Raw genomic sequence first — 25,018 nt, 5'->3', positions numbered from 1 at the left:
TGTCTAGAATTAGACCCAGATATTCGAGCCTCTGGGTGGGAACCAGAAATGACTTTTGCTGGTTCACCAGCCACCCGAATTCCTGTAAAGAAATCATAGTAATTTCTATGTTTTGTAGCAAGGTCTGAGGAGACTCTGCATGAAGCAGAAGATCGTCTAGGTAACCTAGAATCGATATGCCTCTTTGGCGCAGAAGTGCCAACATTGGGGCCAACACCTTCGTGAAGACCCGCGGAGCCGTGGCGAGACCGAGAGGTAACGCCACAAACTGATAGTGGTTCTCTTCTACGGAAAAACGTAGAAACCGCTGATGTCCTGCGAAAATGGGAATGTGAAGATATGCGTCCTAGATGTCTATGGACGCTAGGACATCCCCTGGATGCAGAAAGGCTGCTACTGTGCGAATGGACTCCATTCTGAATCTTCTTATGTAGACAAAAGAATTGAGTGCCCTTAAGTCCAGAATTGGACGCACTTTGCCCTCTTTCCTGGGTATTGTAAATAGGTTTGAATAAAAACCCCTGAAAGCGTTCTGTCCAAGGAACGTGGACTACCACTCCTTGTTGTAGTAAATCTGTGACTGCTCTCCACAGATCGTCTAAACGATCCGGGGATAGTCGGCTATTGGAAGGGAAGAATCGCGCCGGTGGGAGAGATCGAAACTCGATCTTGTACCCTGACCTTATGACTTCGCAAACCCATCTGTCCGGGATTCTGGAAAGCCATGGATCCGGGAACCGGCGAAGACGTCCCCCCACCCCAGTTATGGGTGGGGGGCGCACCACCTTCAGGCTTTGGACGGTTTATCTTCAGGTCTAGAGGGGGCGGGCTTTTGCTTGCCCGACCAACGACCCCTGACGCCTCCTGCAGGAGCTTTGGAGGACTTAATTTTTTCACCCGCGGGACGAAAAAAAAAAACCTCTTGTGAGCAGAAAAAGAAGGCCCTCGTCTTTGACGAGTTCCTTTACCTTTAAAATTTTGCGGTAAAAAGGTGCTCTTTCCACCCGTGAGATCCTTAATGATCTCATCTAAGTTGGCTCCAAATAGACGCTCTCCTAAAAAGGGGAAATTAGCCAATGCTTTTTTGGAACCTTGGTCGGCTAACCAACCTTTTAGCCACAGTGTACGCTTGAGAACCACCGCTGAGACAGATGCTCGCGCCAATAATGAAGTGGCGTCTAACGCCGCATCACACACAAACTGTAACCCCTGTATCATCTGTTCCAACAAATCTGATACCGCCTGAGGGACCTCTTCTAGGTCCCGGCGTAACCACTTGGTCCATACAGTTACAGCCTGCGAAACCAGACCAATAGCAATTATTGGTCTGAAAGCTGATCCAATCAAGGTAAACCTGGTGCGAGACATAGCTTCTATCTTGCGATCCACTGGATCTTTAAAAGACGGAGCGTCTTCTAGAGGAATAACCGTGGCTTTATTCAATCTAGCAATTGGTGAATCCACCACAGGTGGTTCTGTCCATTTCTTAATGAGGGTTTCCTCAAACGGATAACGCCTGTTAATGCGTTTAGAAATAGTAGAAATGCGTTTTGGCAGACTCCATTCTTCTTTGATTGGATTGCCAAAACATTTGGGCAATGGAAAAAACCTTCGCCACTAGATGCGTTTTTAGTCCCAAAAGGGATTTCAGTTTCAGCTATTTCTGACGGAATACCCTGTAATCTTAAGGTCTCTTGAACAGATACCATGAGTGCGTTTACCAACGCTTCCTCTCTGGCTATGGCTGATGCCGAAACATCCTCCTCACTGTCTGAAAAGACAGTACACGAGACACCAATACCAGATGAAGTACCTGCAACTGCAGAAATAGGCTCAGAGTCTGAATCCGAGGTTTCAGATAATAAGGGGTTAGGCGGGGGTCGCTTACTTGCGCCCTGTCCCTGACAAGCCACTTCCACCCGGGACACAAGCTTCCATAATAGCGGACGATGATTTAATCGTCAGTGGGGTGCTGGAGGATCCCGCAGACCCCTCGAGGGGATCCGGAGGAGATACATGAGTGGCAGGGTCCATGATAATTCAGGACACCTTTGCCAGAAAACACAAAAAAACTTTTTTTTTTTTTTTTTTTTAATTTTTTTTTTTTTTTTATGTGTCTCCCCCTAGCGCAATAGCGCCCCTCAGAGTACCTGCGTCTAGATCCCACAGAGAGAGAGAGAGGGACCCCCAAGGCTCACCAACCGATGCAGTGAAGTTTCCAACCAACTGCAGTCAGCGTCTGTCTTTACAGACTGGAAGGAGTTGTTGCTTTTTCCCGGGTAGAAGGACGTGGCTCCGCCCCGTGTACGCCTTCCGGCGTTCCCAGCTCTCCACGAGGTAGCTGGGCTCATGAAACATGGCCGCCCCCATATAGGAGACATTAGACTCCAAAAACATGGCGGCCGGCGTGACCTGAGGACATGCATGCACCTGGTCTACGGCAAAATGGCGGCGGACCGCCGAAATCGTTTTTCCCAGCACATCCACCTGCATCTCTGCTGAGTGGCGATTGATAGATCTACAGGAGATACACTACAAATAAGGTAGGATTATACCTCCTATGTCTGCTGTAATGCTACAGTCTGCTGGGTAGAGTGTTAGCTCTCAAACCAAGTCCACTTCCCACAAACACATACTGTATTTACAAGGGGGACTTTTAGTGTCAGATATATACTGACCATGTATGGAGGGGCCCATAATTCATACTGCCTCATAACGAGGAAAGAAAAAAGGGAACGTTTACTCACCATACCGAACCGACAGGCACCCTCTCTTCACAAAACCCTCTCCACCGGGGTGGGGGTTTGTGGACCACTCCGGACGCCTCGACTCTCAGGTTCCTGGCGTCCAAGCGAGACTTTTAACTCGCAAGGTCAGTCCCTCCACTGGGACTCCGTCGTGGCCGACCCAGCGCGGAGCTCTGGTCTGCACGCGCTCGTAGGCAGAAACCGGGGTGACCACTGGATCTCAACATCCAGCCCGTCGCCCGGCCCCGCATACTTACTTGAATGTGTCGCGGCCGACCAAGCGCAATGCAATGGTCTGCGCGCGCTCGTAGGCCGGCTGGGGTGACCACTAGTGTCGCCCAGTCCGGCGTTTTTTGCTTGAAGATCTCACAGGAAAAACACTGGAGAAAAAACTACCTAAAAAATATTTCTTCTAAAGAAAAAATCTTGCCAGGACCAAAAAGATCCCAGCAAGGAGCTTAGGTCCTTACTCCTGACTAGACAGAAAAAAACTGATTCCCTGTAGCAGAGAGAGGGAGGATATACCCTCAGGGACTGCCCCTAAGGTGGAGCCAGAACGTTTTGTCTTTCTGCCTAGTCCTACTCCTGCGGAGACAACATAACCCAGCTCTTGAGAATCAAGAAGACTACGTCTGTCAATGAGCGATAGAGAAACATATGTATGAGTTATGTAATGCCTATCTTATACCAGCAATGGTCTACATGGATGTGCTCATGTCAAGTCCCCTTTTTTAGTGGGAAAGACGTAGTAATTTCTTTCCAAAACTAAACAAAATTTAGGTTTTTATTTTAAAGTCTGTACAGGTCGGTCTGGTAAAGTACTTAGAGCTACATTACCATGAGAGTTTGCATGCAAATACTTAGATGCGTTCAGGGGAGGCTAAAAACTACCTTTGGATGCAGCAACTCTCTCTGCTATGGCCGCATACAAACTAGCCGATTACCTGTGGACAGTTTGCAGGTGGCCACAACTCCGCAGAAACGCCCACCCTGGACAAACACTGGCTGTGTTCAGGGTAGGTATTCGCATGTAACCGCTCAGATGAAGGGTTTCATGCGAATAGGAGCGATTCCTTCCATGGATTTGTATAGAGTACAAATCTGAAAGCAGCCGCTGAAATTTGCAGCTGCTCGCACACAGTCCAAGCAGCATTTACAACTTCCGGCAAGAATCTACTGACTCTTGCTGGTGCCGAACATGAACTCTTGTGTTAATGTTGCCTAAGACACCATGAAAAGTCCCACTTACAAATGCTCTTATTCTGATTTCAAAGGGTTTGTTACCAAAAAAAAAATTGATCCTGTTCCTTAAGCATGTTATACAGTGCTTGTGCTGTGATTTGGCGCTTTGAATCACCTGAAATACCTAGCTGATGCTGCCTGGTTCTGCCCTTTCCCCTGTAAACAGGCCATGGTTTATCATGGCTGCTGAGCCCTGACACCGTGGTCAGTTTACGTGCCTCCGTCATCCGCTCTTTCCTCTCCCTACCCCCTGCCTGTCAGCTAGTGACAATTCCCACCACTCCCCTCCTGCTGCTGAAATAACTGACATTTTCAAACAATCCTCTGTGTCTGATAATGTTAGGTTCCCCATTGTATGTGCCTTATAAAAAAAAAAGAAGAAAAAAAATGAATTTTTGTAAAATCTTACGTGTAAAATTCCTCTCTCACTCCTGCGGAGCGGAAGTCAATACCCAACAGTGATGACTTAGAGGAGGCGGCGAATGTCGGAGCACGTAAGAGAAAGACATTTTATACCTTATTTTAGAGCGACTATCGGTGCTCACGTGACCAGCTGCATCTTTCCTCCTCTTTAGCCGATTCTCGGGCCCTCCCACTTTAGCGGTCAGATCAAAAGAGGGGAGAGGCGGCCAGTCACGTGAGCGCCGAGTGGCGCTATAAAATAAGGTATAGAATGGCATTTTTTCTTTATAAATCACATACACTGGGGCACCTAACATTATAAGACACAGAGGATTGCATGAAGAAATTACAGTGGCTTAACAACCCCTTTAATTCATGGAAAAGCTTGATGTGTGAGTATAGTGTAAGAAACGGCCAATGCCAGGAGGGGTCAAAATTAAAACACAGAAAAACATTTGACACTTCTAGCATTGACTGCATATACGTTATAGTAGGGTGTTTTTTTTTTTTTTTACAATAGCCTGTGTGTCTAAATCTCAGGAATAGCATTAATCAGAGTAAAATAGTATTCCTCTGTTTACTTGCATTACCGTTATAAATGTACTGTTCTTTTTACGGTCACACTAACAGTGGAGTTGGAACCATCCATTTATATCTCATTCTGGAAAATTAAATAGGATTTACAGTGCTGAGCGCCATCCTTCTGCCTGAAGCCACGTAACACTCCAGTGAATAATACAGCATGTTCCAGGCTTAGGAAAAATCCTGCCGGCAGTAAAAATGTAGACACGCTTCTTACCTCCCCATGTACTCGCTACTTGTGGCACGGCACTCAGCGGATGCACAGCTGGCTGGAAACTTGGCTGCATGTCAAGCAAGTCATTTGGCAGCTTGGAAGTGCTGAGGAGAGAAAAGTACAAGGAGTGTTATGTTATGTCTGAGCAATTAGACACAGCCCACACAAATACTTCACCCGTGCCACACATTCTCCTACAGTCTGTAAAACAAAAAAAAGAAAGTGATCTATTCTCAGATGGATAACCAAATCGAAAATATTAAAAATACCCACAAAGAGGAAAGCAGAGCATATCAAGCTAATACATGTGTAAAACATTGACAGATCTCTCCAAAATATAGTTAACTTGCTAACCAGGCTTTTTTCTGACATTTGCCATTTACAAGTAAAAATCTGAATTTTTTGCAAAAAAAAACTACTCAGTACACCTCAAAGATTATATATATATATATATATATATATATATATATATATATATATATATACATACACACACACACACACACATATACATAGATGTAATATATATATATACCATGGTCAGTAAACCATTTACCAGTGGTTTTGGCACTGTGAGCAGGTGCCAGGTCGTGCTGAAAAATGAAATCTTCATCTCCATAAAGCTTTTCAGTAGATGGAAGCATGAAGTGCTCCAAAATCTCCCGATAGCTAGCTGCATTGACCCTGCTCTTGATAAAACACAGTGGACCAACACCAGCAGCTGACATGGCACCCCAGACCATCACTGACTGTGGGTACTTGACACTGGACGTCAGGCATTTTGGCATTTCCCTCTCCCCAGTCTTCCTCCAGACTCTGGCCCCTTGATTCCCAAATGACATGCAAAATTTGCTTTCATCCGAAAAAAGTACTTTGGACCACTGAGCAACAGTCCAGTGCTGCTTCTCTGTAGCCCAGGTCAGGCGCTTCTGCCGCTGTTTCTGGTTCAAAAGTGGCTTGACCTAGGGAATGCGGCACCTGTAGCCCATTTCCTGCACACGCCTGTACACGGTGGCTCTAGATGTTTCTACTCCAGACTCAGTCCACTGCTTCCGCAGGTCCCCCAAGGTCTGGAATCGGTCCTTCTCCACAATCTTCCTCAGGGTCCGGTCACCTCTTCTCGTTGTGCAGCGTTTTCTGCCACACTTCTTCCTTCCCACGGACTTCCCACTGAGGTGCCTTGATACAGCACTCTGGGAACAGCCTATTCGTTCAGAAATTTCTGTGTCTTACCCTCTTGCTTGAGGGTGTGAATGATGGCCTTCTGGACAGCAGTCAGGTCGGCAGTCTTACCCATGATTGCGGTTTTGAGTAATGAACCAGGCTGGGAGTTTTTAAAAGCCTCAGGAATCTTTTGCAGGTGTTTAGAGTTAATTAGTTGATTCCGATGATTAGGTTAATAGCTCGTTTAGAGAACCTTTTCATGATATGCTAATTTTTTGAGATAGGAATTTTGGTTTTTCATGAGCTGTATGCCAAAATCATCAATATTAAAACAATAAAAGGCTTGCACTACTTCAGTTGTTTGTAATGAATCTAAAATATATGAGAGTCTAATGTTTATCAGTACATTACAGAAAATAATGAACTTTATCACAATATGCTAATTTTTTGAGAGGGACCTATATTATATATATATATATATATATATATATATATATATATATATATATATATATATATAAAATTTATTTTTATTTTTTTATTTTTTTTTTTTAGCAGAAACCCTAGAGCAGTGATGGCGAACCTTGGCAGATGTTTTGGAACTACATTTCCCATGATGCTAAATCAGTATTTTTTGCTAGAAAAGCACTTAAAACCCCCATCAAATACATATATTTTTTTAGCTAAGACTGAAGAATAAAATAGTGGTCGTTGCAATATTTGTCACGCCGTATTAGCGCAGCGATCTTTCAAACGCAATTTTTTGGGCAAAAAAAGACCACTGAAAAAAAAAAAAAAAACTAAGCAGTAAAGTTAACCCAACTTTTTTGTATAATGTGAAAGAGGTCAGACTGAGTAAATAGATACCCAACATGTTATGGTTTATAATTGTGCACAGTCCTGGAATGGCCACAAACTTTGGGTAATTAAATCTCTATACGTGAAGCTTTAAAATATTTCAACGGTCATCAGTTTAGAGTTACAGAGGAGGTCTTTTGCTAGAATTATTGCTCTTGCTCTGACAATTGCAGCAATGTCTCACATGTGTGATTTGAACACAGTTTACATTTGGGGGCTCGACTTAGGTATGCAGTTTCCTTGGTGCGCGAACTCACAGGCATGGGGGGAGCTTTACATTTTATATTTTTTTACCACAGTTTTTTTTTATTTAAAAAAACAAAATAAAAAAAAAAAAAACTGAATACTTTTATTATTATTATTATTCTTTAAGCAGGAAGGTATTCAGACCTGGAAGCCCTCTGCCTGTGTGAATAAGGCCTAACTGACCTCCTGAAAATCTCCAGTTATCCTGGCTGGTTGGGAGGTTTAACAGCAATAATTAACTTGCCAATAACCATTAATAGCTTTTCAATTTGAAAAATCTGCCTTGGCACTAGGAACGCACACAGTTGCCAATTCTTAGTTCCCGACTGTAAGGCATATTCAAAGTTTTAAATAGAGGCCTTTTTTATGTGGAACTGAAAGGCATACAGCAGTCACGAAGGTGTTAAGCAATGACTGTGCAAGGTCCAAATGCAGTATTTTTAGTAGCAGGAGTTCACATTTAGATTACGCCCAGTTTCTTGCAGACCTTGATCTCTGTGACAGCCCGTGACACCTCCACCTTTGATCACATGACGACAGCAGTTTACAACATGGTCTATAGTAAAATGGTAAATTGTTGTGAAGAAGCTTCAATTGTATGTTTTAGTAAAAATGGAGACTAGTCCACACACACAATACCTGGTCTCCAAACCTAAACTTAGAAACCACTTTCCTCCTAGTTGCGAACTTCCCTCTACATAGAAGACGCAGCCTTCTATGGCTATGGGGCCTTACTTCAAGATTAGAGACTTGTGCTACTTTAGAACACTGCACAGGCACGGCCAATGCTGAAGATGATTTAGGTCCAGGAAAGATAAACAGTTTAGCAAGTTGGGTTTGTCACGCTGAGGTGAATGAAGGGATTGTTTTATTCTTTATTTGTATGCAATAAATGAAGATAACAGCGAGGCAAGGTATCGTAGACTCGGAATCTGTTAACTGTGGTACATTGTAGGCAATATACTAACGTAGGGTAATACTTTTTAACCACAGCGTATACAAACTGTCAGTTCGTAAGGAGAACATCGCTGACCACTTCGGATCTTGCCATGTGATAAACCGTGCTAGAAGGAACATGTTCTGTACAAGCTAAGTTAGAGGAGCAAGACCCCCACAGGCTTCTATCCATTGGCCGGCATGAGAAAGAACTGCTCCTCTAGCCATAGGAAATTTATATCTACACACTAGACCAGAGGTGTCCAACCCGAAGCCCTCCAGATGTTGCAGGACTACATCTCCCATACTATTCTGTCAGCTAAGAGGCTGGCAAGGGAGTATGGGAGATGTAGTCCAACATCTGGAGGGCCGCAGGTTGGACAACCCTGCACTAACACGTTCCTACCAGTTGGTATGTGCATACCGAAAGAGCATTTAAGTGTTTTCAGAGGGAGAAGAGGACACCAACGGTGCCATAGAGAAGAAAAAATAAGTGATAAGTGCGATACAGGTAAGGGGGAATTGGGACCACCGTGGGGTCTTATTTTAGGCTGGGCTGTGCAGGGGGGTGGAATAATGTAATTCTCAAAGTGATACAGTGCCTTGCAAAAGTATTCATACCCCTTGAAGTTTTCCACATATTGTCATGTTACAACCAAAAATGTAAAGGTATTTTATTGGGATTTTATATGATAGACAAACACAAAGTGGCACATAATTGTGAAGTGGAAGGAAAATGAATGGTTTTCAACATTTTTTTACAAAAAAACAAGCAAAAGTGTGGAGTGGATTTGAAATTCAGGCCCGAGTCAATACTTTGTAGAACCTCCTTTTGCTGCAATTACAGCTGCAAGTCTTTTTGGGGATGTCTCTACCAGCTTTGCACATCTAGAGAGAGACCTTTTTGCCCATTCTTCTTTGCACAATAACTCAATCTGTCAGATTGGATGGAGAGCGTCTGTGAACAGCAATTTTCAAGTCTTGCCACAGATTCTCAATTGGATTTAGGTCTGGACCCTGACTGGGCCTTTCTACCACATGAATATGCTATGATCCAAACCATTCCATCATAAGCTCTGGCTGCATGTTTAGGGTCGTCTTCCTGCAGGAAGGTGAACCTCCGCCCCAGTCTTTTGCAGACTAACAGTATTTGGCTCCATCCATCTTCCCATCAACTCTGACCAGATTCCCAGTCCCTGCTGAAGAAAAACATCCCCACAACATGATGTTGCTGCCACGTTTCACAGTGGGACGGTGTGTTCAGGGTGATGTGCAGTGTTCGTTTTCTGCCACACACAGCGTTTTGCTTTTAGGCCAAAAGCTCAATTTTGGTCTCATCTGACCAGAGCACCTTCTTCCACATGTTTGCTGTCCACCCTACATGGCTTCTCGCAAACTGCAAACGGGTCTTTTGGCTTTTTCAGCAATGTCTTTCTTCTTCTTGCCACTCTTCCATAAAGGCCAGATTTATGGAGTGCACGACTAATAATTGTGCTGTGGACAGATACTCCCTCCTAAACTCTATGTATCTCTGCAGCTCCTCCAGCGTTACCATGGGCCTCTTGGCTGCTCTCCTTGCCCGGCCTGTCAGTTTAGGTGGAAGGCCATGTCTTGGTAGGTTTGTAGTTGTGCCATACTCTTTCCATTTTCGGATGGATTGAACAGTGCTCCGTGAGATGTTCAAAGCTTGGGATAACCTAACCCTGTTTTAAACTTCTCCACAACTTTATCCCTTAAATTACACACAGGTAGACTATTTACGAATTAGGTGACTTCTGAAGGCAATTCGTTCCACTAGATTTTAGTTAGCGGTATCAGCATAAGGGGGCTGTATACAAATGCATGCCTTTCAGAAATTTGTTGAAAAAAAAAATTTGAAAACCATTTTTCAATTTCCTTCCACTTTACAATTATGTGCCACTTTGTGTTGGTAGATCCCATAAAATCCATTTACGTTTTTTGGTTGTAACATAACAAAAAGTGGAAAATTTCAAGGGGTATGAATACTTTTTCAAGGCACTGTAAAAAGAAATGTCTTTATGGTGCAAGTAATGTATGGGTAATCTCCTTATAGCAGAGAAAAAACACTGGGATGCATAACCATGAGTCCAATCAACCAGTCTTTATCGGGTACTCTGGTAAGCTTCCTTTCAGAAGATGCAGTACTTCAAGAGAGTCAAAAGGAATCTCTGAATCAACACACAGGCTGCAGAGGGCACCATCTAATTGCAGCATAAAAACATTTATTGTATGATAAGAACAAATTGGCAACTCACATTAAAGAGGAAGTAAACCCTCCTCTGACACTTTTACCTATAGGTAAGCCTATGATAAGGCTTACCTATAGGTACTGTAAATATCTCCTAAACGTGCACCGTCTAGGAGATATTTACCTTACATGGAGCCAGTGACGTCACTGGCGCATGCGCTCTGAAGGAACGGCCGCTGGTGCCGTTTCTTCAGAGCCCCGTGACGCTCCCGCGTGCGTGACGTCACGGCAGCTCCGGCCAATCAGATGGCCGGATGCCGCGATCCCGGAAGACGGGCGACTGGACAAGTCGCCCGTCATACAGGTGAGTGGGCGGCACGGCGGGGGGCTTGTTCTTAGGTAAGTATGTCATAATGAGCTAGTATGCGATGCATACTAGCTCATTATGCTTTTCTCTTTCAGGTTACAGAAAAAAAAAAAAAATCTTTCATGGGTTTACAACCTCTAAGTTTTTAAAATCATGTAGAGCATGGGTGTCCAGCCTTTTAGCTTCTCTGGGCAACATTGATTGTAGAGAAATTTTCTCGGGCCGCATATAAAATATGTACTATAGTTAAGGTATAGAAGTAATAAAATGCTGCCGTGCCCCCCGCACTAATTTAACACAACTAGAGGATGATCAAATGAAATGGAATCAGTATACAGAGGTTTACTTCTTCTGAGAGATAATAAAGGAACACTAACCACCATGGCCACTTCAGGGATTTTTATGTGGTCATGTTGCATGAGTCAGAAACACTGCACATGCTCCCCTCCCCTCTGAGGCAGCCTCTGCCTACCATTAGTTGAAAGCTGCTGTGGCCGTGCCCCCGACCCGACTTCCTTCCTCCCCAGCAAAAAAAAAAAAAAATTGTCAGGGGGCAGTGGGCCGCATTGCCTGCGGTTCCGGGCCGCAGGTTGGACATGCCTGATGTAGAGCATAAGAAATCAGGACATCCAGAGAACCCTGCAGCAGAGGCATCCAGGACAGGGGTTGTGCAGAACTGCCATCAGCTGGGTAGGCATAGGAAGTTCAGAGGACTTCCTGGTTGGGAGGAGACTCCACAGGAACCCAATGGATGTCGTCAGATGACAGAGGACATCCTGGGGGTTTGACTGCGTTTCAAGGTGTTCCTGCCTCTTTGTCAAGCCACGTGAGTTTACAACTTGTTTTCATCATACAATAAATGTTTTAAAGCTGCATTTCAATAGTGCCATCCGCTGTGTGTTCTTAGTTAAACTGAACTTGCCCTCTGCAAAGATCTCTTTTACACATATGGGCTACCTGCACTCTCTGTAAAGAAGAGGAGATGACATACTGGTTAAAAGTCCATTTTGTTTGTTTCATGCTTTAACAATCTACTTTAATTTTTTTCTAAACTATGGAGTTATAGGGTAGTCTCATTTTTATTTCTCTAGCACAGCCATGCAGCAAGATTTTGCGCAGCGAACCAAAAGGTGTGGAACTGTTGGGCTAGTGCTATTAATAAGCTATGCTGTGTCATTTACATCTATGAGAGAAATAATAGCATGTATACCATTGGTACAGTTTACTAGGTTTTCACTGTTGGCACAATAGTAGGAATCTGAACCCATACCTGTTTAATGAACCCGGTGTTGAAAACAGGTCAATGGCAGCCGTTGTGTTTATACTGCCTGCTGAAGATGACACGGGGGAGGAGGCGGTCGTAGAGGCGTTGTGAGGCTTCTTGGCAAGCTCCTTGAGACGCTGTTCCTTGAAAAAATAAAAATATATCGAAAAAATCCCCAAAAAGCAGTTAAGTGATAAAACACACGGATGGATTGCTTTTACCGAAAAGGAAAATTGCTGCAATTTCACGGGTATATGGTTATGAACAGAACTCTAATTGCATGCTTTAGAAATTACCTTTAAAGCTTTTAATCGAGCCTGTTCTTCCTCCAGTGCCGCTTGCTTTTCCCTTTCATCCACTCTGGTGAGGGAGAGGCCTGTACTTGCAAGTGATGAGACTGCATTGGAAAGCGTGGTAGCCCTGCATTGAAAAGCAGACGGGTTAGTAAATCTAAACCCTAAATTGATGACTTTTTTTGCTAAAACAATATTGGGGAGATTTACTAAAAATGCAGTGCAAAATTGGGTGCAACTGTGCATGGTAGCCAATCAGGTTTTAACTTCAGCTTTTTCAATTACGCTTTGACAAAAAAAAAACCTGGAAGCCAATTGAATTCTTCTATGCAAATTTTAGAGCATATTTGATAAAGAAAGGATGTATGCGCGAAAGTGTGAAACAAAGCGGGTGTGTGCGTGTGCAGCGCAGAGAGCATGCGTGACAGAGCACGTAAATGGATGACCATGTGTAAGGCTAGCAATAGATTATGCGATTTTCTTTCCTGTAACCAGAGTTAATTGCAGAAAATTGCACCATTCCCCAAACAGTGTTGATGTGGAAATCCCTCCCACAGAGCTATTGTGTTCCCCCGATGGGGGTGAGCACAGGGAGCCGTCCCTATCACCACTGGCAATCGCATTCTAAAACCAAACCTGCTGTTTGCACCGAACTTGATCAATGGATTGACTTGGGTACAATCAGCCTGTCCATAGATGGATCGAATCTCGGCCGGTTCCTGCTAAACTGGCAAAGATTAGATTCAACTATGGCTGACTTAACAAGGGACTCGTCAGGGTTGCCTCTTATCTCCACTATTATATGTGATTACGATAGAGCACTTAGCGATGGCTTTCTGTAATAACCCTTCAATACATGGTATCACTATGAATAATGATACAGAATATAAAACTCTTCTGTATGTTGATGGCGTTCCACTTTATATTACATCGCCCAAGTTTAGCATCCCTTCAATTTTAAAAGAATTTTATACTTAGCAAAATTTAGGTCAAGCTAACCAAATCAGATCTTTACCTAAAGAGGAAGCCTTATTTTTAACATTAACTTCCACTTTTTATTGGCAAGACTAACCAGTGAAATACTTAAAGTAAAGATCCCTATGGACCTCTCTCATTTACAAATTAAAGTGATTGTAAAGTCTGTTTTTTTTTTTTCTATTCAGAAAACAAACATACTTACCTGTTCTGTGCAGTGGTTTTGCACAGGGCAGCCCAGATTCTTCTTTTCTCGAGTCCCTGGCTGGAGCTCCTGGCCCCTCCCTCCTGTTGAGTGCCCCCATAGAAGGCAGCTTGCTATGGGGGCACCCAAGATGAGCTGCAGCTCCGTGTATCTGTTCAGACACGGCACTGCCGTTCGCATGGCTGCCTCTCCCCTGATTGGCTGACTTCGACGGCAGCAGGAACCAATGGCGCCGCTGCAGTCTCAGCAAATCAGGGAAGAGAGTCCTGGACAGTTGAAGCACTCGTGGACATTGCTGGAGCAACTCTTTTTGGCTCTGAGGAAGGGGTTTCGCCCCCGAAAAACGCGTCAGCCTAGACACAGCAGCCTCATGCGGCACACTGCATACCATTTAATACAGTGCAGTTCCTTGGCTACCTTGGAGACTTTATGTGTATTATGTTGATGTGTGTCCATACACACCTGCTTTGTGAGTATAATGTATACTTAACATTTTTATTACATTTTTAGTGGTAATGCACTAGGTCGTGCGCCCCTTTTTTCTTCTTTTGTTGTTCCATAGTTGGTTTCAGATACCCTTGATCCTGAAGGGGCAGCAAGACCGCAAGCTTTGTCCACTCAAGTCTGAAGTACGTATTCCTCTTCCCTCTGGCCTATTTTTCACTTGAGCGCAGGAGAATTGTTCTACTACATCGCTGGATAGAGACAGGGCTTAGGTAAGTATTATTGGGGCTGAGGGGAGCTGATGCACACAGAAGGCTTTTTATCTTAAAGGAGTTGTAAAACCAGGAAGGTTTTTTATCTTCATGCCTTCTATGCATGAAGATAAAAAACCTTGTGTGTAGCAGCCCCCAGCACCCCCTAATACTTACATGTGCCCCCCTCTCTGTCCAGTTATGTCCACAAGTTCCTTGGCCATCCTGGGACTCTCCCTCCTGATTGGCCATTGGCTCCAGCGGCTGTCAAAGTAAGTGAGCCAAACAGGAGAGAGAGGGGCAGGGCTGAACGGTAGCTCCGTGTGTGAATGGACACAAGGAGCTGCAGCTCGGCTCAGGCACCCCCATTGCAAGCTGCTTGCTGCAGAGGCACTCGATAGGAGCCAGGAGCAGGAATGAGGGAGCCAAGAAGAGGAGGATCTGAGCAGCCCTGTGCAAAACCAACTGCATAGAGCAGGTACATAGAACATGGTTGCTATTTAAAAAAGAAAATAAAAAACCAAGAGACTTTACAATCAGTTTAATGCATAGAATGCATTAAGATAAAAAAAATCCTTATGACTTCACAACCCCTTTAAACTTCCTTGCGCTACGGTCACAAACTCAATCAGAGCTCCTAACTTCGTAAAGGCTCCCTCTATACTGGTTTGAGCGTATCAATGCCATTAAAATGGATATATTACCAAAACATTTATACAGGTTTTAAACTTACCAGTTAAATTATCTAAAACCTTTTTAGCAAACAAAACAGTTTTTTTCTACAATTTATCTGGAAGTCTACCAAGCTTCGACTCGAAAACGCTCTGTCAAAAGCACGTGCAGGAGCAGCTTTATCAAATCTAAAGCTCTACCATAAAGCAGTTATATTCTCACAGATTGGTTCCACCATCCTCATGATAAAAAATGGGGCCATTTAGAATTGAACTCTTCTCCATTACAACCTAAAGCTGCCCTTTGATTTCCTTTAAAGACATCGGACCACGCTCCCCCTGGCCTTGGCTTACTTGGTTTTAGAATGTTGGCATCGGTATCTAAACTTAAATCCTTTATCCTCTATCCCAAGTCCTTTCACTCCCTTATTAAAATAACCCTTTCTTTTTTACTGGACTTCATTTGCTTGCTATTCTAAGCCAGAACAAATCTTTCTGGCCGCAAATCAGATTTTGGAAAATATTTATGTCATGCTCAAATTTTCAAACCATACATGGACATAGGAGGAGCCCTTGGTTTCTTTATTTGCAGTTACAGAGTTTTTACTGCTCTTTAACACCAACAAGCATCCATCCATCGGCCATTTACAGAATTAGAGCAGTTGTGCATTTCTTCGGAGCCTCCAACTCATACTATAGCCAAGATCTACACTATCATCTACTCTTGACTCACGGGTCTACCTTCATATACGACTAAATGGACGACAGAACTTGGCCGTTCAATAAAAGAGAAGGAATGGGAACACATTTTTAAACAACACACAAACTGTCAATTGCCTGTGATACTCAAGAATGCAATTTTAAACTTCCATCGAGATGGTATCACACCTCACTTAATTCACATATTTTTCCTTCTCGGTCAGAGTTATGTTGGCGTTGTTGTGTTTCTATGGGCAACCTTAGTCATCTCTGGTGGGCTTGTCCTTCTATTAATAAACTCTGGGAGGAGGAAATTAGTCTCTATAATTTAGTTATGGACAAGTTCGTTTTTAACTCTGTAGAAATGGCTCTCTCTTCCTTACCTAAATTATTACTTCAAGCTTATAAAAAAAAAAAATCTTGTTTTTTTAATTCAGCAGTTAGAAAATTGATATCTAGATACTGGAAATCTTCTAATGATCCCTTAATTTCAGAATGGATTGAGACTCTTATGCCCCATTCACACACACCTGGGCATTTTTCAATCTGTAAAACGGTCAGCTCTGAAGCCCAACAAGCAAAATCCTATTCATTTCAATGGCCCCTGTTCATATCTGAGCATTCTGTCGCCTGAAGCAATACAGTATATAAGCTTTTTTTGGGGGCAGATTACAAGCGTTATTGACTCTATAGAAACTCCGGACTTGAGCAGAAAAGTCCTTTTAAAACGCTCAAATAGCAGCTCTCCATCCCAATTTCCTCTCCCTTTCCTCCCCCAGTGCTTTCTATTTGCTAAACAAAAAATGCCTGAAGCTTTAAAACGCTTGTAATATACTTCTAAAACGCTTTAAAAAAGCTTGTTAAAAGCTGCAAAAAAAGCTTAAAGAAAATGCCAATAAATCGTTACGCTCAGGTATGAATGGAGCCTTAATGGTATTATGTGTATGGATGAACTGGCAGCAGAAACAAAATGACACGATTGAGAACTTTAAAAGGTTTGGTTGACCTGGATATCAATTTGGGGCTTAATCTAAGTTACAGGGTTTTTTGGCTAAGCTTTATTGAAGCTTATGGATATAATTAATGTTTTAACACCACTAAATAAAGTACATTTATTTTATCGAACTCCTGTAGGACCCCCTGCTTCCCCTTTCCTTGGGGTTCCCCCCCCCCCCATCTAGACCAACAAAGGGTTCCACATCGGTGCATCATATCATCTTATCTGGTTTGTTGTATGAAACTTGAATTAAGATGCATTAATGAAGGACTGCAAATACTCTTGGTTGTGTTATTAATCTGGATGGACTTTTTTTTTTGTTTCTATTGTAATCCTTTGGAAAACTATTAAACATATATTGAACTTAAAGAAATAAATATAAAAGAAAAAAAAAATGTAAGCGCCTCAATTCTTCCGTGCTCGCGAGCAGATGCGAACGCATAGGTAAGGTGCACGCACATAACAAAGCGTGTTCGCACCGCACACGGTAGCAAACATTCTAGCGCCAGACCTCCTTTCTAACTCTAAACAAGTAACCTAAAAAAACATTTTCAAGTGCCGCCTATGAAGATTTTTTAAGTATTGTAGCATGTCGCCATTCCACGAGTGTGCGCAATTTTAAAGCATGACATGTTAGGCATTTATTTACTCAGCATAAAACCATTGTTTCTATTTTACCCCAAAAAAAAAAAAAAAAAAAGGTAGTTTATAAAATATTAAATATTATACACACAATATATATATATATATATATATATATATATATATATATATATATAAAAATATTATACACACACATAATATATATATATATATATATATATATATATATATATATATATATATAAAATATTATACACACAAACTATATTATATATATATATATATATATATATATATATATATATATATATATATATATATATATATATATATATATATATATATATTTATATTATGTGTGTATAATATTTTATATATATATATATATATATATATATATATATATTTATATTATGTGTGTATAATATTTTATATATTTATATATATATATATATATATATATATATATAGTATTAAATATATATATATATATATATATATATATATATATATAGTATTAAATATATATATATATATTGTATTAAATATATATATATATATATATATATAGTATAATATTATATATATATATATATATAGTATAATATTATATATATATATATATATATATATATAGTATAATATTATATATATATATATATAGTATAATAATATATATATATATATATATATATATATATATATATATATATATATAGTATAATATTATATATATATATATATATATATATATATATATATATATAGTATAATATTATATATATATATATATATATATATATATATATATATATATATATATATATAGTATAATATTATATATATATATATATATATAGTATAATATTATATATATATATATATATATATATATATATAGTATAATATTATATATATATATATAGTATAATATTATATATATATATATATATATATATATATAGTATAATATTATATATATATATATATATATATATATATATATATATATATATATAGTATAATATTATATATATATATATATATATATATATATATATATATATATATATATAGTATAATATTATATATATATATATATATATATATATATATATATATATATATATATATATATATATATATATATATATATATATATATAGTATAATATTATATATATATATATATATATATATATATATATATATATATATATATATAGTATAATATTATATATATATATATATATATATATATATATATATATATATATATAGTATAATATTATATATATATATATATATATATATATATATATATATATATATATATATATATATATATATATATATATATAGTATAATATTATATATATATATATATATATATATATATAGTATAATATTATATATATATATATATATATATATATATATATATATAGTATAATATTATATATATATATATATATATATATATATATATATATATATATATATAGTATAATATTATATATATATATATATATATATATATATATATATAGTATAATATTATATATATATATATATATATATATATAGTATAATATTATATATATATATATATATATATATATAGTATAATATTATATATATATATATATATATAGTATAATATTATATATATATATATATATATATATATATATATATAGTATAATATTATATATATATATATATATATATATATATATATATATATATATATAGTATAATATTATATATATATATATATATATATATATATATATATATATATATATATATATATATATGTATAATATTATATATATATATATATATATATATATAGTATAATATTATATATATATATATATATATATATATAGTATAATATTATATATATATATATATATATATATATATATATATATATATAGTATAATATTATATATATATATATATATATATATATATATATATATATATATAGTATAATATTATATATATATATATATATATATATATATATATATATATATATATATATAAAATATTATACACACAATATATATATAAAATATTATACACACAATATATATATAAAATATTATACACACATAATATATATATATATATATATATATATATATATATATATATATATATATATATATATATATATATATATAATGTTTGAGGTTGTAAGTAATTTTCTTGCAAAAAAATTGAAGAGGCCTGTTCGGAAAGTGGTTAAGAACTCATTAGAAGCATTCCCCCAAGTGTGATAGAGTGTATGCGGGTAAAAGTGTGCATGCATTTACTCTGAATGTGAAGACAGTCTACTCTACAGTCATTACATAAATCAAGCTAACAATGTAGTACAAAGAAAAATAAAGTTCTAATTGGACGCTTTGGATTTCAGCACTTCATTTGTTTTATGTTCAAACTAGGGCCAGAAACCTGGAGCTCACATCTGATTGACAGTTGACAGACTTGTCTTCCTGCTAGTTTATATAACTCAGACCAGTTAAGTGAATTAAAAATAAGCCGTGTCAGACTGGGAGCAGTGGGCTTCAATAATGATGCAGCATAGATAATAAACATTGTATCGCCACTTGCTCCAAATCAATAGCTGCGATCACTCTGGCAAAGCAGCACATAATGCTTTTCATCTCTAACAAATAACCAGTCAGTGGAAAACAAAAAAGGATTAGAAGGCATCCATATTTAATTGTGTCTCATGGGCAAAATAATACATCCTGTTGGAGGGCGGCCAGAAGGGAGTCGCCTGGTTGCTGCTCCAGGATGTTTGATATAAACAAAAATTTCACATCTAAGCCATTTCAGCAAACATTTTGATTCAAGAGAGGTTGCTGAGCTTTCATCCTTTCAATAAACCATCAGATCATGTGTATTTAAAGAGAACCAGCCAGGAATGGGCACATTCAAGAATCTGAATAATCAATTTGTGTAAGATTAAAAAAAAAAAAAAAAATTGCCTTCCTATTTAAAGCAGAATTGGACTTTTTCAATCAACAACAACTATTTTTAACCCTTATGCTGCTATCATTAAATACATAGAAAGGTATATTCCGTTTACATAAAGACCAAGTCTTTTCTGGCACTTTGTTTACAAGAAAAAAATCAGTATCTTTCGTTGCAATTTTTTTTCATGTCACGCGGTATTTGCGCAGCGGTTATTCAAACAGAATTTTTTGGGAAAAAATACACTTTAATGAATTTTAAGAGATGACAGGTCCTCTTTATGGAGAGATCGAGTGTCTATAAGACCCCAAATCTCTCCAGTAGCTTTAAAAGCAAAATTTAAAAACTTCTTGCCTCTGAAAACAAAAAATTGTTTACTCCTGCCCTAGTCGGGAAGGACCATGACATTGTTCCAGCCCTCCAAGATCATAGAGGTGATCAGGGATGACCTGGTCTATGTTCACCTCTATGGCCAGCTTTGTGAACCGTCGGATCCCTTCTTGGGCTCGTAAGCCTAAAAAATAGGCGGGGGGGTTGAAATGACTGTTAAATGTTTAATCTGCCCTCACTCAAGTTGGCCATAGCTAAAAATGTTAGGGATGCCATAAATGTACACTTAGCTACATGTGTGTGCAAACAGGCATAGTGGAGGTTGATTTAACCTCTTGCTTACTGGGCACTTGTACCCCCTTTCCTGCCCAGGCCATTTTTCAGCTTTCAGTACTGTCGCACTTTGAATGACAAATGCGTGGTCATGCAACACGATTTAGGAGCGGCTGGCTCAGGCTCTCAGCAGCCCACTGGGAGGGTGAGCCGTGTGCTGGTCTAGGCATCTGGGTGGACCATATGGTCGCTAACTTTTACCAGCCGGGACCAGCTCTGTGACATCAACCCACTGTCTCCTGGAAACTGGATATCTTTAAGTATCGTCTGGAGCACTTCTTTGCCTAGGCAATTACTTAATAAGGCGCTTCCCATGGACACCTGGGATATTGGCGTCATGTATCCCCACAGTCCATGGGAGTCACCTAATACCTAAATCTTGCGCTATTATCCAACCGGAAATGACAAGAACGGGAGGAAGGAGCACCACGCGGTGGCATTACCGCATAAGCGCGACATCGGAAGGTACATGCTGGGTAGCCAGCTGTACCTAATTTCGGAAAGAGATACAGAAGGGCTTCAGATGCCCACAGTGGACATGGACCCAGCCAGTTTCTGAGATTAAGGTATTTATTTTTTAATAAAAAATAAATTGGAGGGACTACACTATATATACTATAGTAATGTTACAAATAAAGTGACCAAAGTTGCAGAAGAGTATTTAAAAAAAACTGGAACTCCACTTTTAAAGGGCCAGGGGGAGCCGGCGCCAAGACGTTAATATCACTTTAAGATTGACGTGCACACTTCACTTCAGGTTGCAAATAGCTCAAGGATTCACAGCAACCTCAAAAGTTGCAAATCAAAACGTTTCCATTTCCCATATGGCTAAAATGTCTTGTAAAGTCTTATTTTTTTTCTTGGTTTTAAAAATAACATGTTATACTTGCCTCCCGTGTGCAGTTGGTTTTGCACAGAGCAGCCCAGATCCTCCTCTTCTCAGGTCCCTCATTGCTGCTCCTGGCCCCTCCCTCCTATTGAGTGCCCCCACAACAAGCAGTTTGCTATGAGGGCACCTGAGCCAAGCTGCAGCTCAATGTCCCCTCTCCCAATTGTCTGAATGATTGACAGCCGTGGGAGCCAATGGCGCCGCAGCCAATCAGGAGGGAGAGTCCCCGGCGGCCTAGGGACTCCTGGATATCGCTGGAGAGAGGTGGGGCTCAGGTAAGTATTAGGGGGTGCTGGGGAGGTTGCTACACCTAGAAGGTTTTTTTTATTTTTATTTCAATGCATTATGATAAAAAAAACCTTCTGACTTTACAACTCCTTTAAATACTACACCACCAAGGTTCTCAATTACCCACATCTGATGTTTACCCCCTTTCCTATTTTCATTGAAATAAAACATAAAATTCCTCGCTGAAATTAAAAGTTCAGTATAAAACATTCTGAAGTCTAGAAGTCTAAAGCAGGCTGTGGCAGACATGTCGAAGTACCGGAGGGACTCTGTTGAAATTAAGAATAATGCAAGTATTCACAAATTATTCCTAAACCCCTAGACATAAGCTTTTTACCCTTGCCGTGCAGAGGGGTCCAACTGCAAGGGTGGACTAAAATTTCAGGGAGTTAGGCTTAGTTCACATATTGGTGTCTCGGATCGTGGGCAGAATCACCGCTATTCTACCCTTGACCCTAAATCATTGCAAATTGCAGGACGCTCGTGTGATTCATGTGACTTGCAATGGCACCCCAAACGTGGCGCGATTTTGCCGCAATTTTGGCCTGACTAATCGCAGTAAAATCACGTAAACAGAACTGCGGGACCCGTCGCCCAAAAGTAGTTATTGCACTTTTTTTGGGCAACAGGCCTCCCGCTTAACTACGCGATTTTTCCGCCATTCTGCCCGCGATCTGAGTGTATGTGAAAGGAGCCTAAAAAGGCATGGCCAGTACCAGGGAAAGAATATATTAAAATCATATACAGTAATATAGGTACAAGCAAAAGTTTTTTTTTTTCTAGCATTACTGGGGCTGCCCGTGCTCGCTGTACTCCCCAACCCATGGTACAAAAGTATTCTACAGCCACAATTAATCTCTTACGGGAAAACAAGAAGCAGAACTTAATTCATGCAAGTAGCAGCTCTCATTAAAAATAAAAGAAAAGCCTTTGTGCAGTCCCATAGATACCAGGTCTCAGGAGCCATTTTCCCAACTGAGGCTTAAAAACAACTTTTTCTAAATGATCTAGGATAAAGTTTTCCCACCTGCTTGCTGCTGTTGAGTCTTTAATTTTCTTCCCTTCCAGAGAGGCTAAATGTTGTTCCAGGGCATCGAGCAGACTGCTTGGAGCCTGAGGAAATAGAAGAACTGAATAGTAACCAAACCCAGCAATGAAACAGTCATTAAAAATTGTTAGTAAACCCAGGAGCCTGCATTCACAATAACTGATCTCCCACAGTACACAGAACATGGATATGCAAATCTTTTAGTAAATACAAACTGCTAAATACCTTTTCTCATCAGCAGTTAGCGCAGTCTTGTGACTTCTATCAGTGTCCAGTCAAGCACTGGGTAAAGCTTGTAGGAGGAGTTTTCTGACTGACCTATGAGACTGCAAGACCCCTGACCCTCTGTCTGGACAGTGCTGATTGGCCCTTTGCTGATCACATGCATCCTCCCAAGAAAATAAAAACCTCTCTAGCAATACACACCATGCTGAGCATTTGCAGCCTGACTCCATAGACTCTGTGTGATCAGGAAATAATAAGGAGTCAGTGGAAGAAGCGGAAGATCAGAGAAGACAGGATCAAACAGCTTTTTTTACACAATGCAGAGGATTATCTCCTTAGATTCCACACTGCGTATAAGTAGCTTGCTTTACTGCATATACAGACTGATTTTATGGTTGTGGGTTTACTAACACTCTAAAGTACATAAGGTAGTGGGTAGTGGTAGAGGGGCGTTGGAGAAGGATTTTCACATGGTATCCAGTGTTGGGGTAGTTACTCAAAAAATGTAACTAGTTACTAGTTACTTCTGTAAATTGTAACGAGATTACTTTACTAGTTACTGCATTTGAAAAGTAACTTCACTACTTATTACTTTACTTTCCTCTTTCTTAATTGACCGTGTAGAAGAATATACATGACACTCTTTCTGCATAGAGTTTATTGTATAAACACAGGCTTTGGGAAAAACCTGAAAAAACAGAACAAAACATAAAGTGCAACAAAAAGTCATAAACTTCATCCTTCTCTATTCTTCGAAATAATGATTGTATCGCACGGCTTGGGTAACGCAGGAAAGCGCGTTCCTATAGCCTAGTAAAGTAGTGTAGTTACCTCCTATAGCCTAGTAGTGTAGTTACCAATATTAGTATTGTAACTAGTTACGTTACTTCGTTACCAAAAAAAGTCATGTAGTTACTGTAATCAGTTACTTTGTAACTAGTTACCCCCAACACTGATGGTATCAAAATATGAGCAAAATCCAATTGGCAACCAAAAAAGCTGAACTGATATGTATGGAAACTAGATATGTCTCAGTCCCAAATGAACTACGCAAAGACAGGAAATGGGGGCCCACTGGACTTTTGAGAGACACACGCCAATTATAAAATTACATAAGTTTATTGTATAAAAAAATCGTAAGAAAATACATACATAATATCTCAGAAGACAAAGATGATCAAACTATACAAAATACATGCACACACTTGTCTGTTTTACACATCAAAGATACTGATCAATCTGTGCTGGATGAATCCCAACACGTTTCGCGAAGACACTTTTCCGCTTCATCAGGAGAAAACACAGATATCTATTTTCACATACAGCAGTAGCCTGTAAATTCAACCATGGCCAACGTTCACCAGTATAGACACTACTGTTTTCCCATATCCAGACCAATAAATAGAAATACATCAGAAGAAAAAAAAGTCATCCTCCTCACAAAAAAGATGTTTGTGCTATTCGTTCCCTCCAGGAGTTGGAGAGAAGGGACACCGGGCCAGAGAGACAGAGGCAACCCTCCAGATGGAAAGGCCAAAAGATG

The 25,018-nt window shown here is 39.4% G+C and overlaps 1 protein-coding gene across 9 annotated transcripts in view; it reads right to left on the bottom strand.

Moving 5' to 3' along the window:
- PICALM (phosphatidylinositol binding clathrin assembly protein) overlaps positions 1-25,018 on the bottom strand; it is a 227,370-nt gene that overhangs the window by 96,359 nt on the left and 105,993 nt on the right. For 7 of the 9 annotated variants that reach the window (XM_082246083.1, XM_082246081.1, XM_082246086.1 and 4 more), the window contains exons 9-12: positions 23,230-23,315; positions 12,528-12,651; positions 12,238-12,374; positions 5,191-5,291 (exon numbers count right to left, since the gene is read on the bottom strand). In XM_082246083.1, the coding sequence (XP_082102209.1) occupies positions 5,191-5,291; positions 12,238-12,374; positions 12,528-12,651; positions 23,230-23,315 (448 nt within the window). The remainder of the gene's footprint in view (positions 1-5,190; positions 5,292-12,237; positions 12,375-12,527; positions 12,652-23,229; positions 23,316-25,018) is intronic. The other 2 variants (XM_082246082.1, XM_082246088.1) reach the window with 1 other exon arrangement.

The sequence above is a fragment of the Pelophylax lessonae genome (assembly GCF_965119305.1).
Source record: "Pelophylax lessonae genome assembly, chromosome: 2".
NCBI classification, from domain to species: domain Eukaryota; kingdom Metazoa; phylum Chordata; class Amphibia; order Anura; family Ranidae; genus Pelophylax; species Pelophylax lessonae.
The sequence above is the reverse complement of the archived record's forward strand: the minus strand, read 5'-3'. Positions and strand labels throughout refer to the sequence as shown.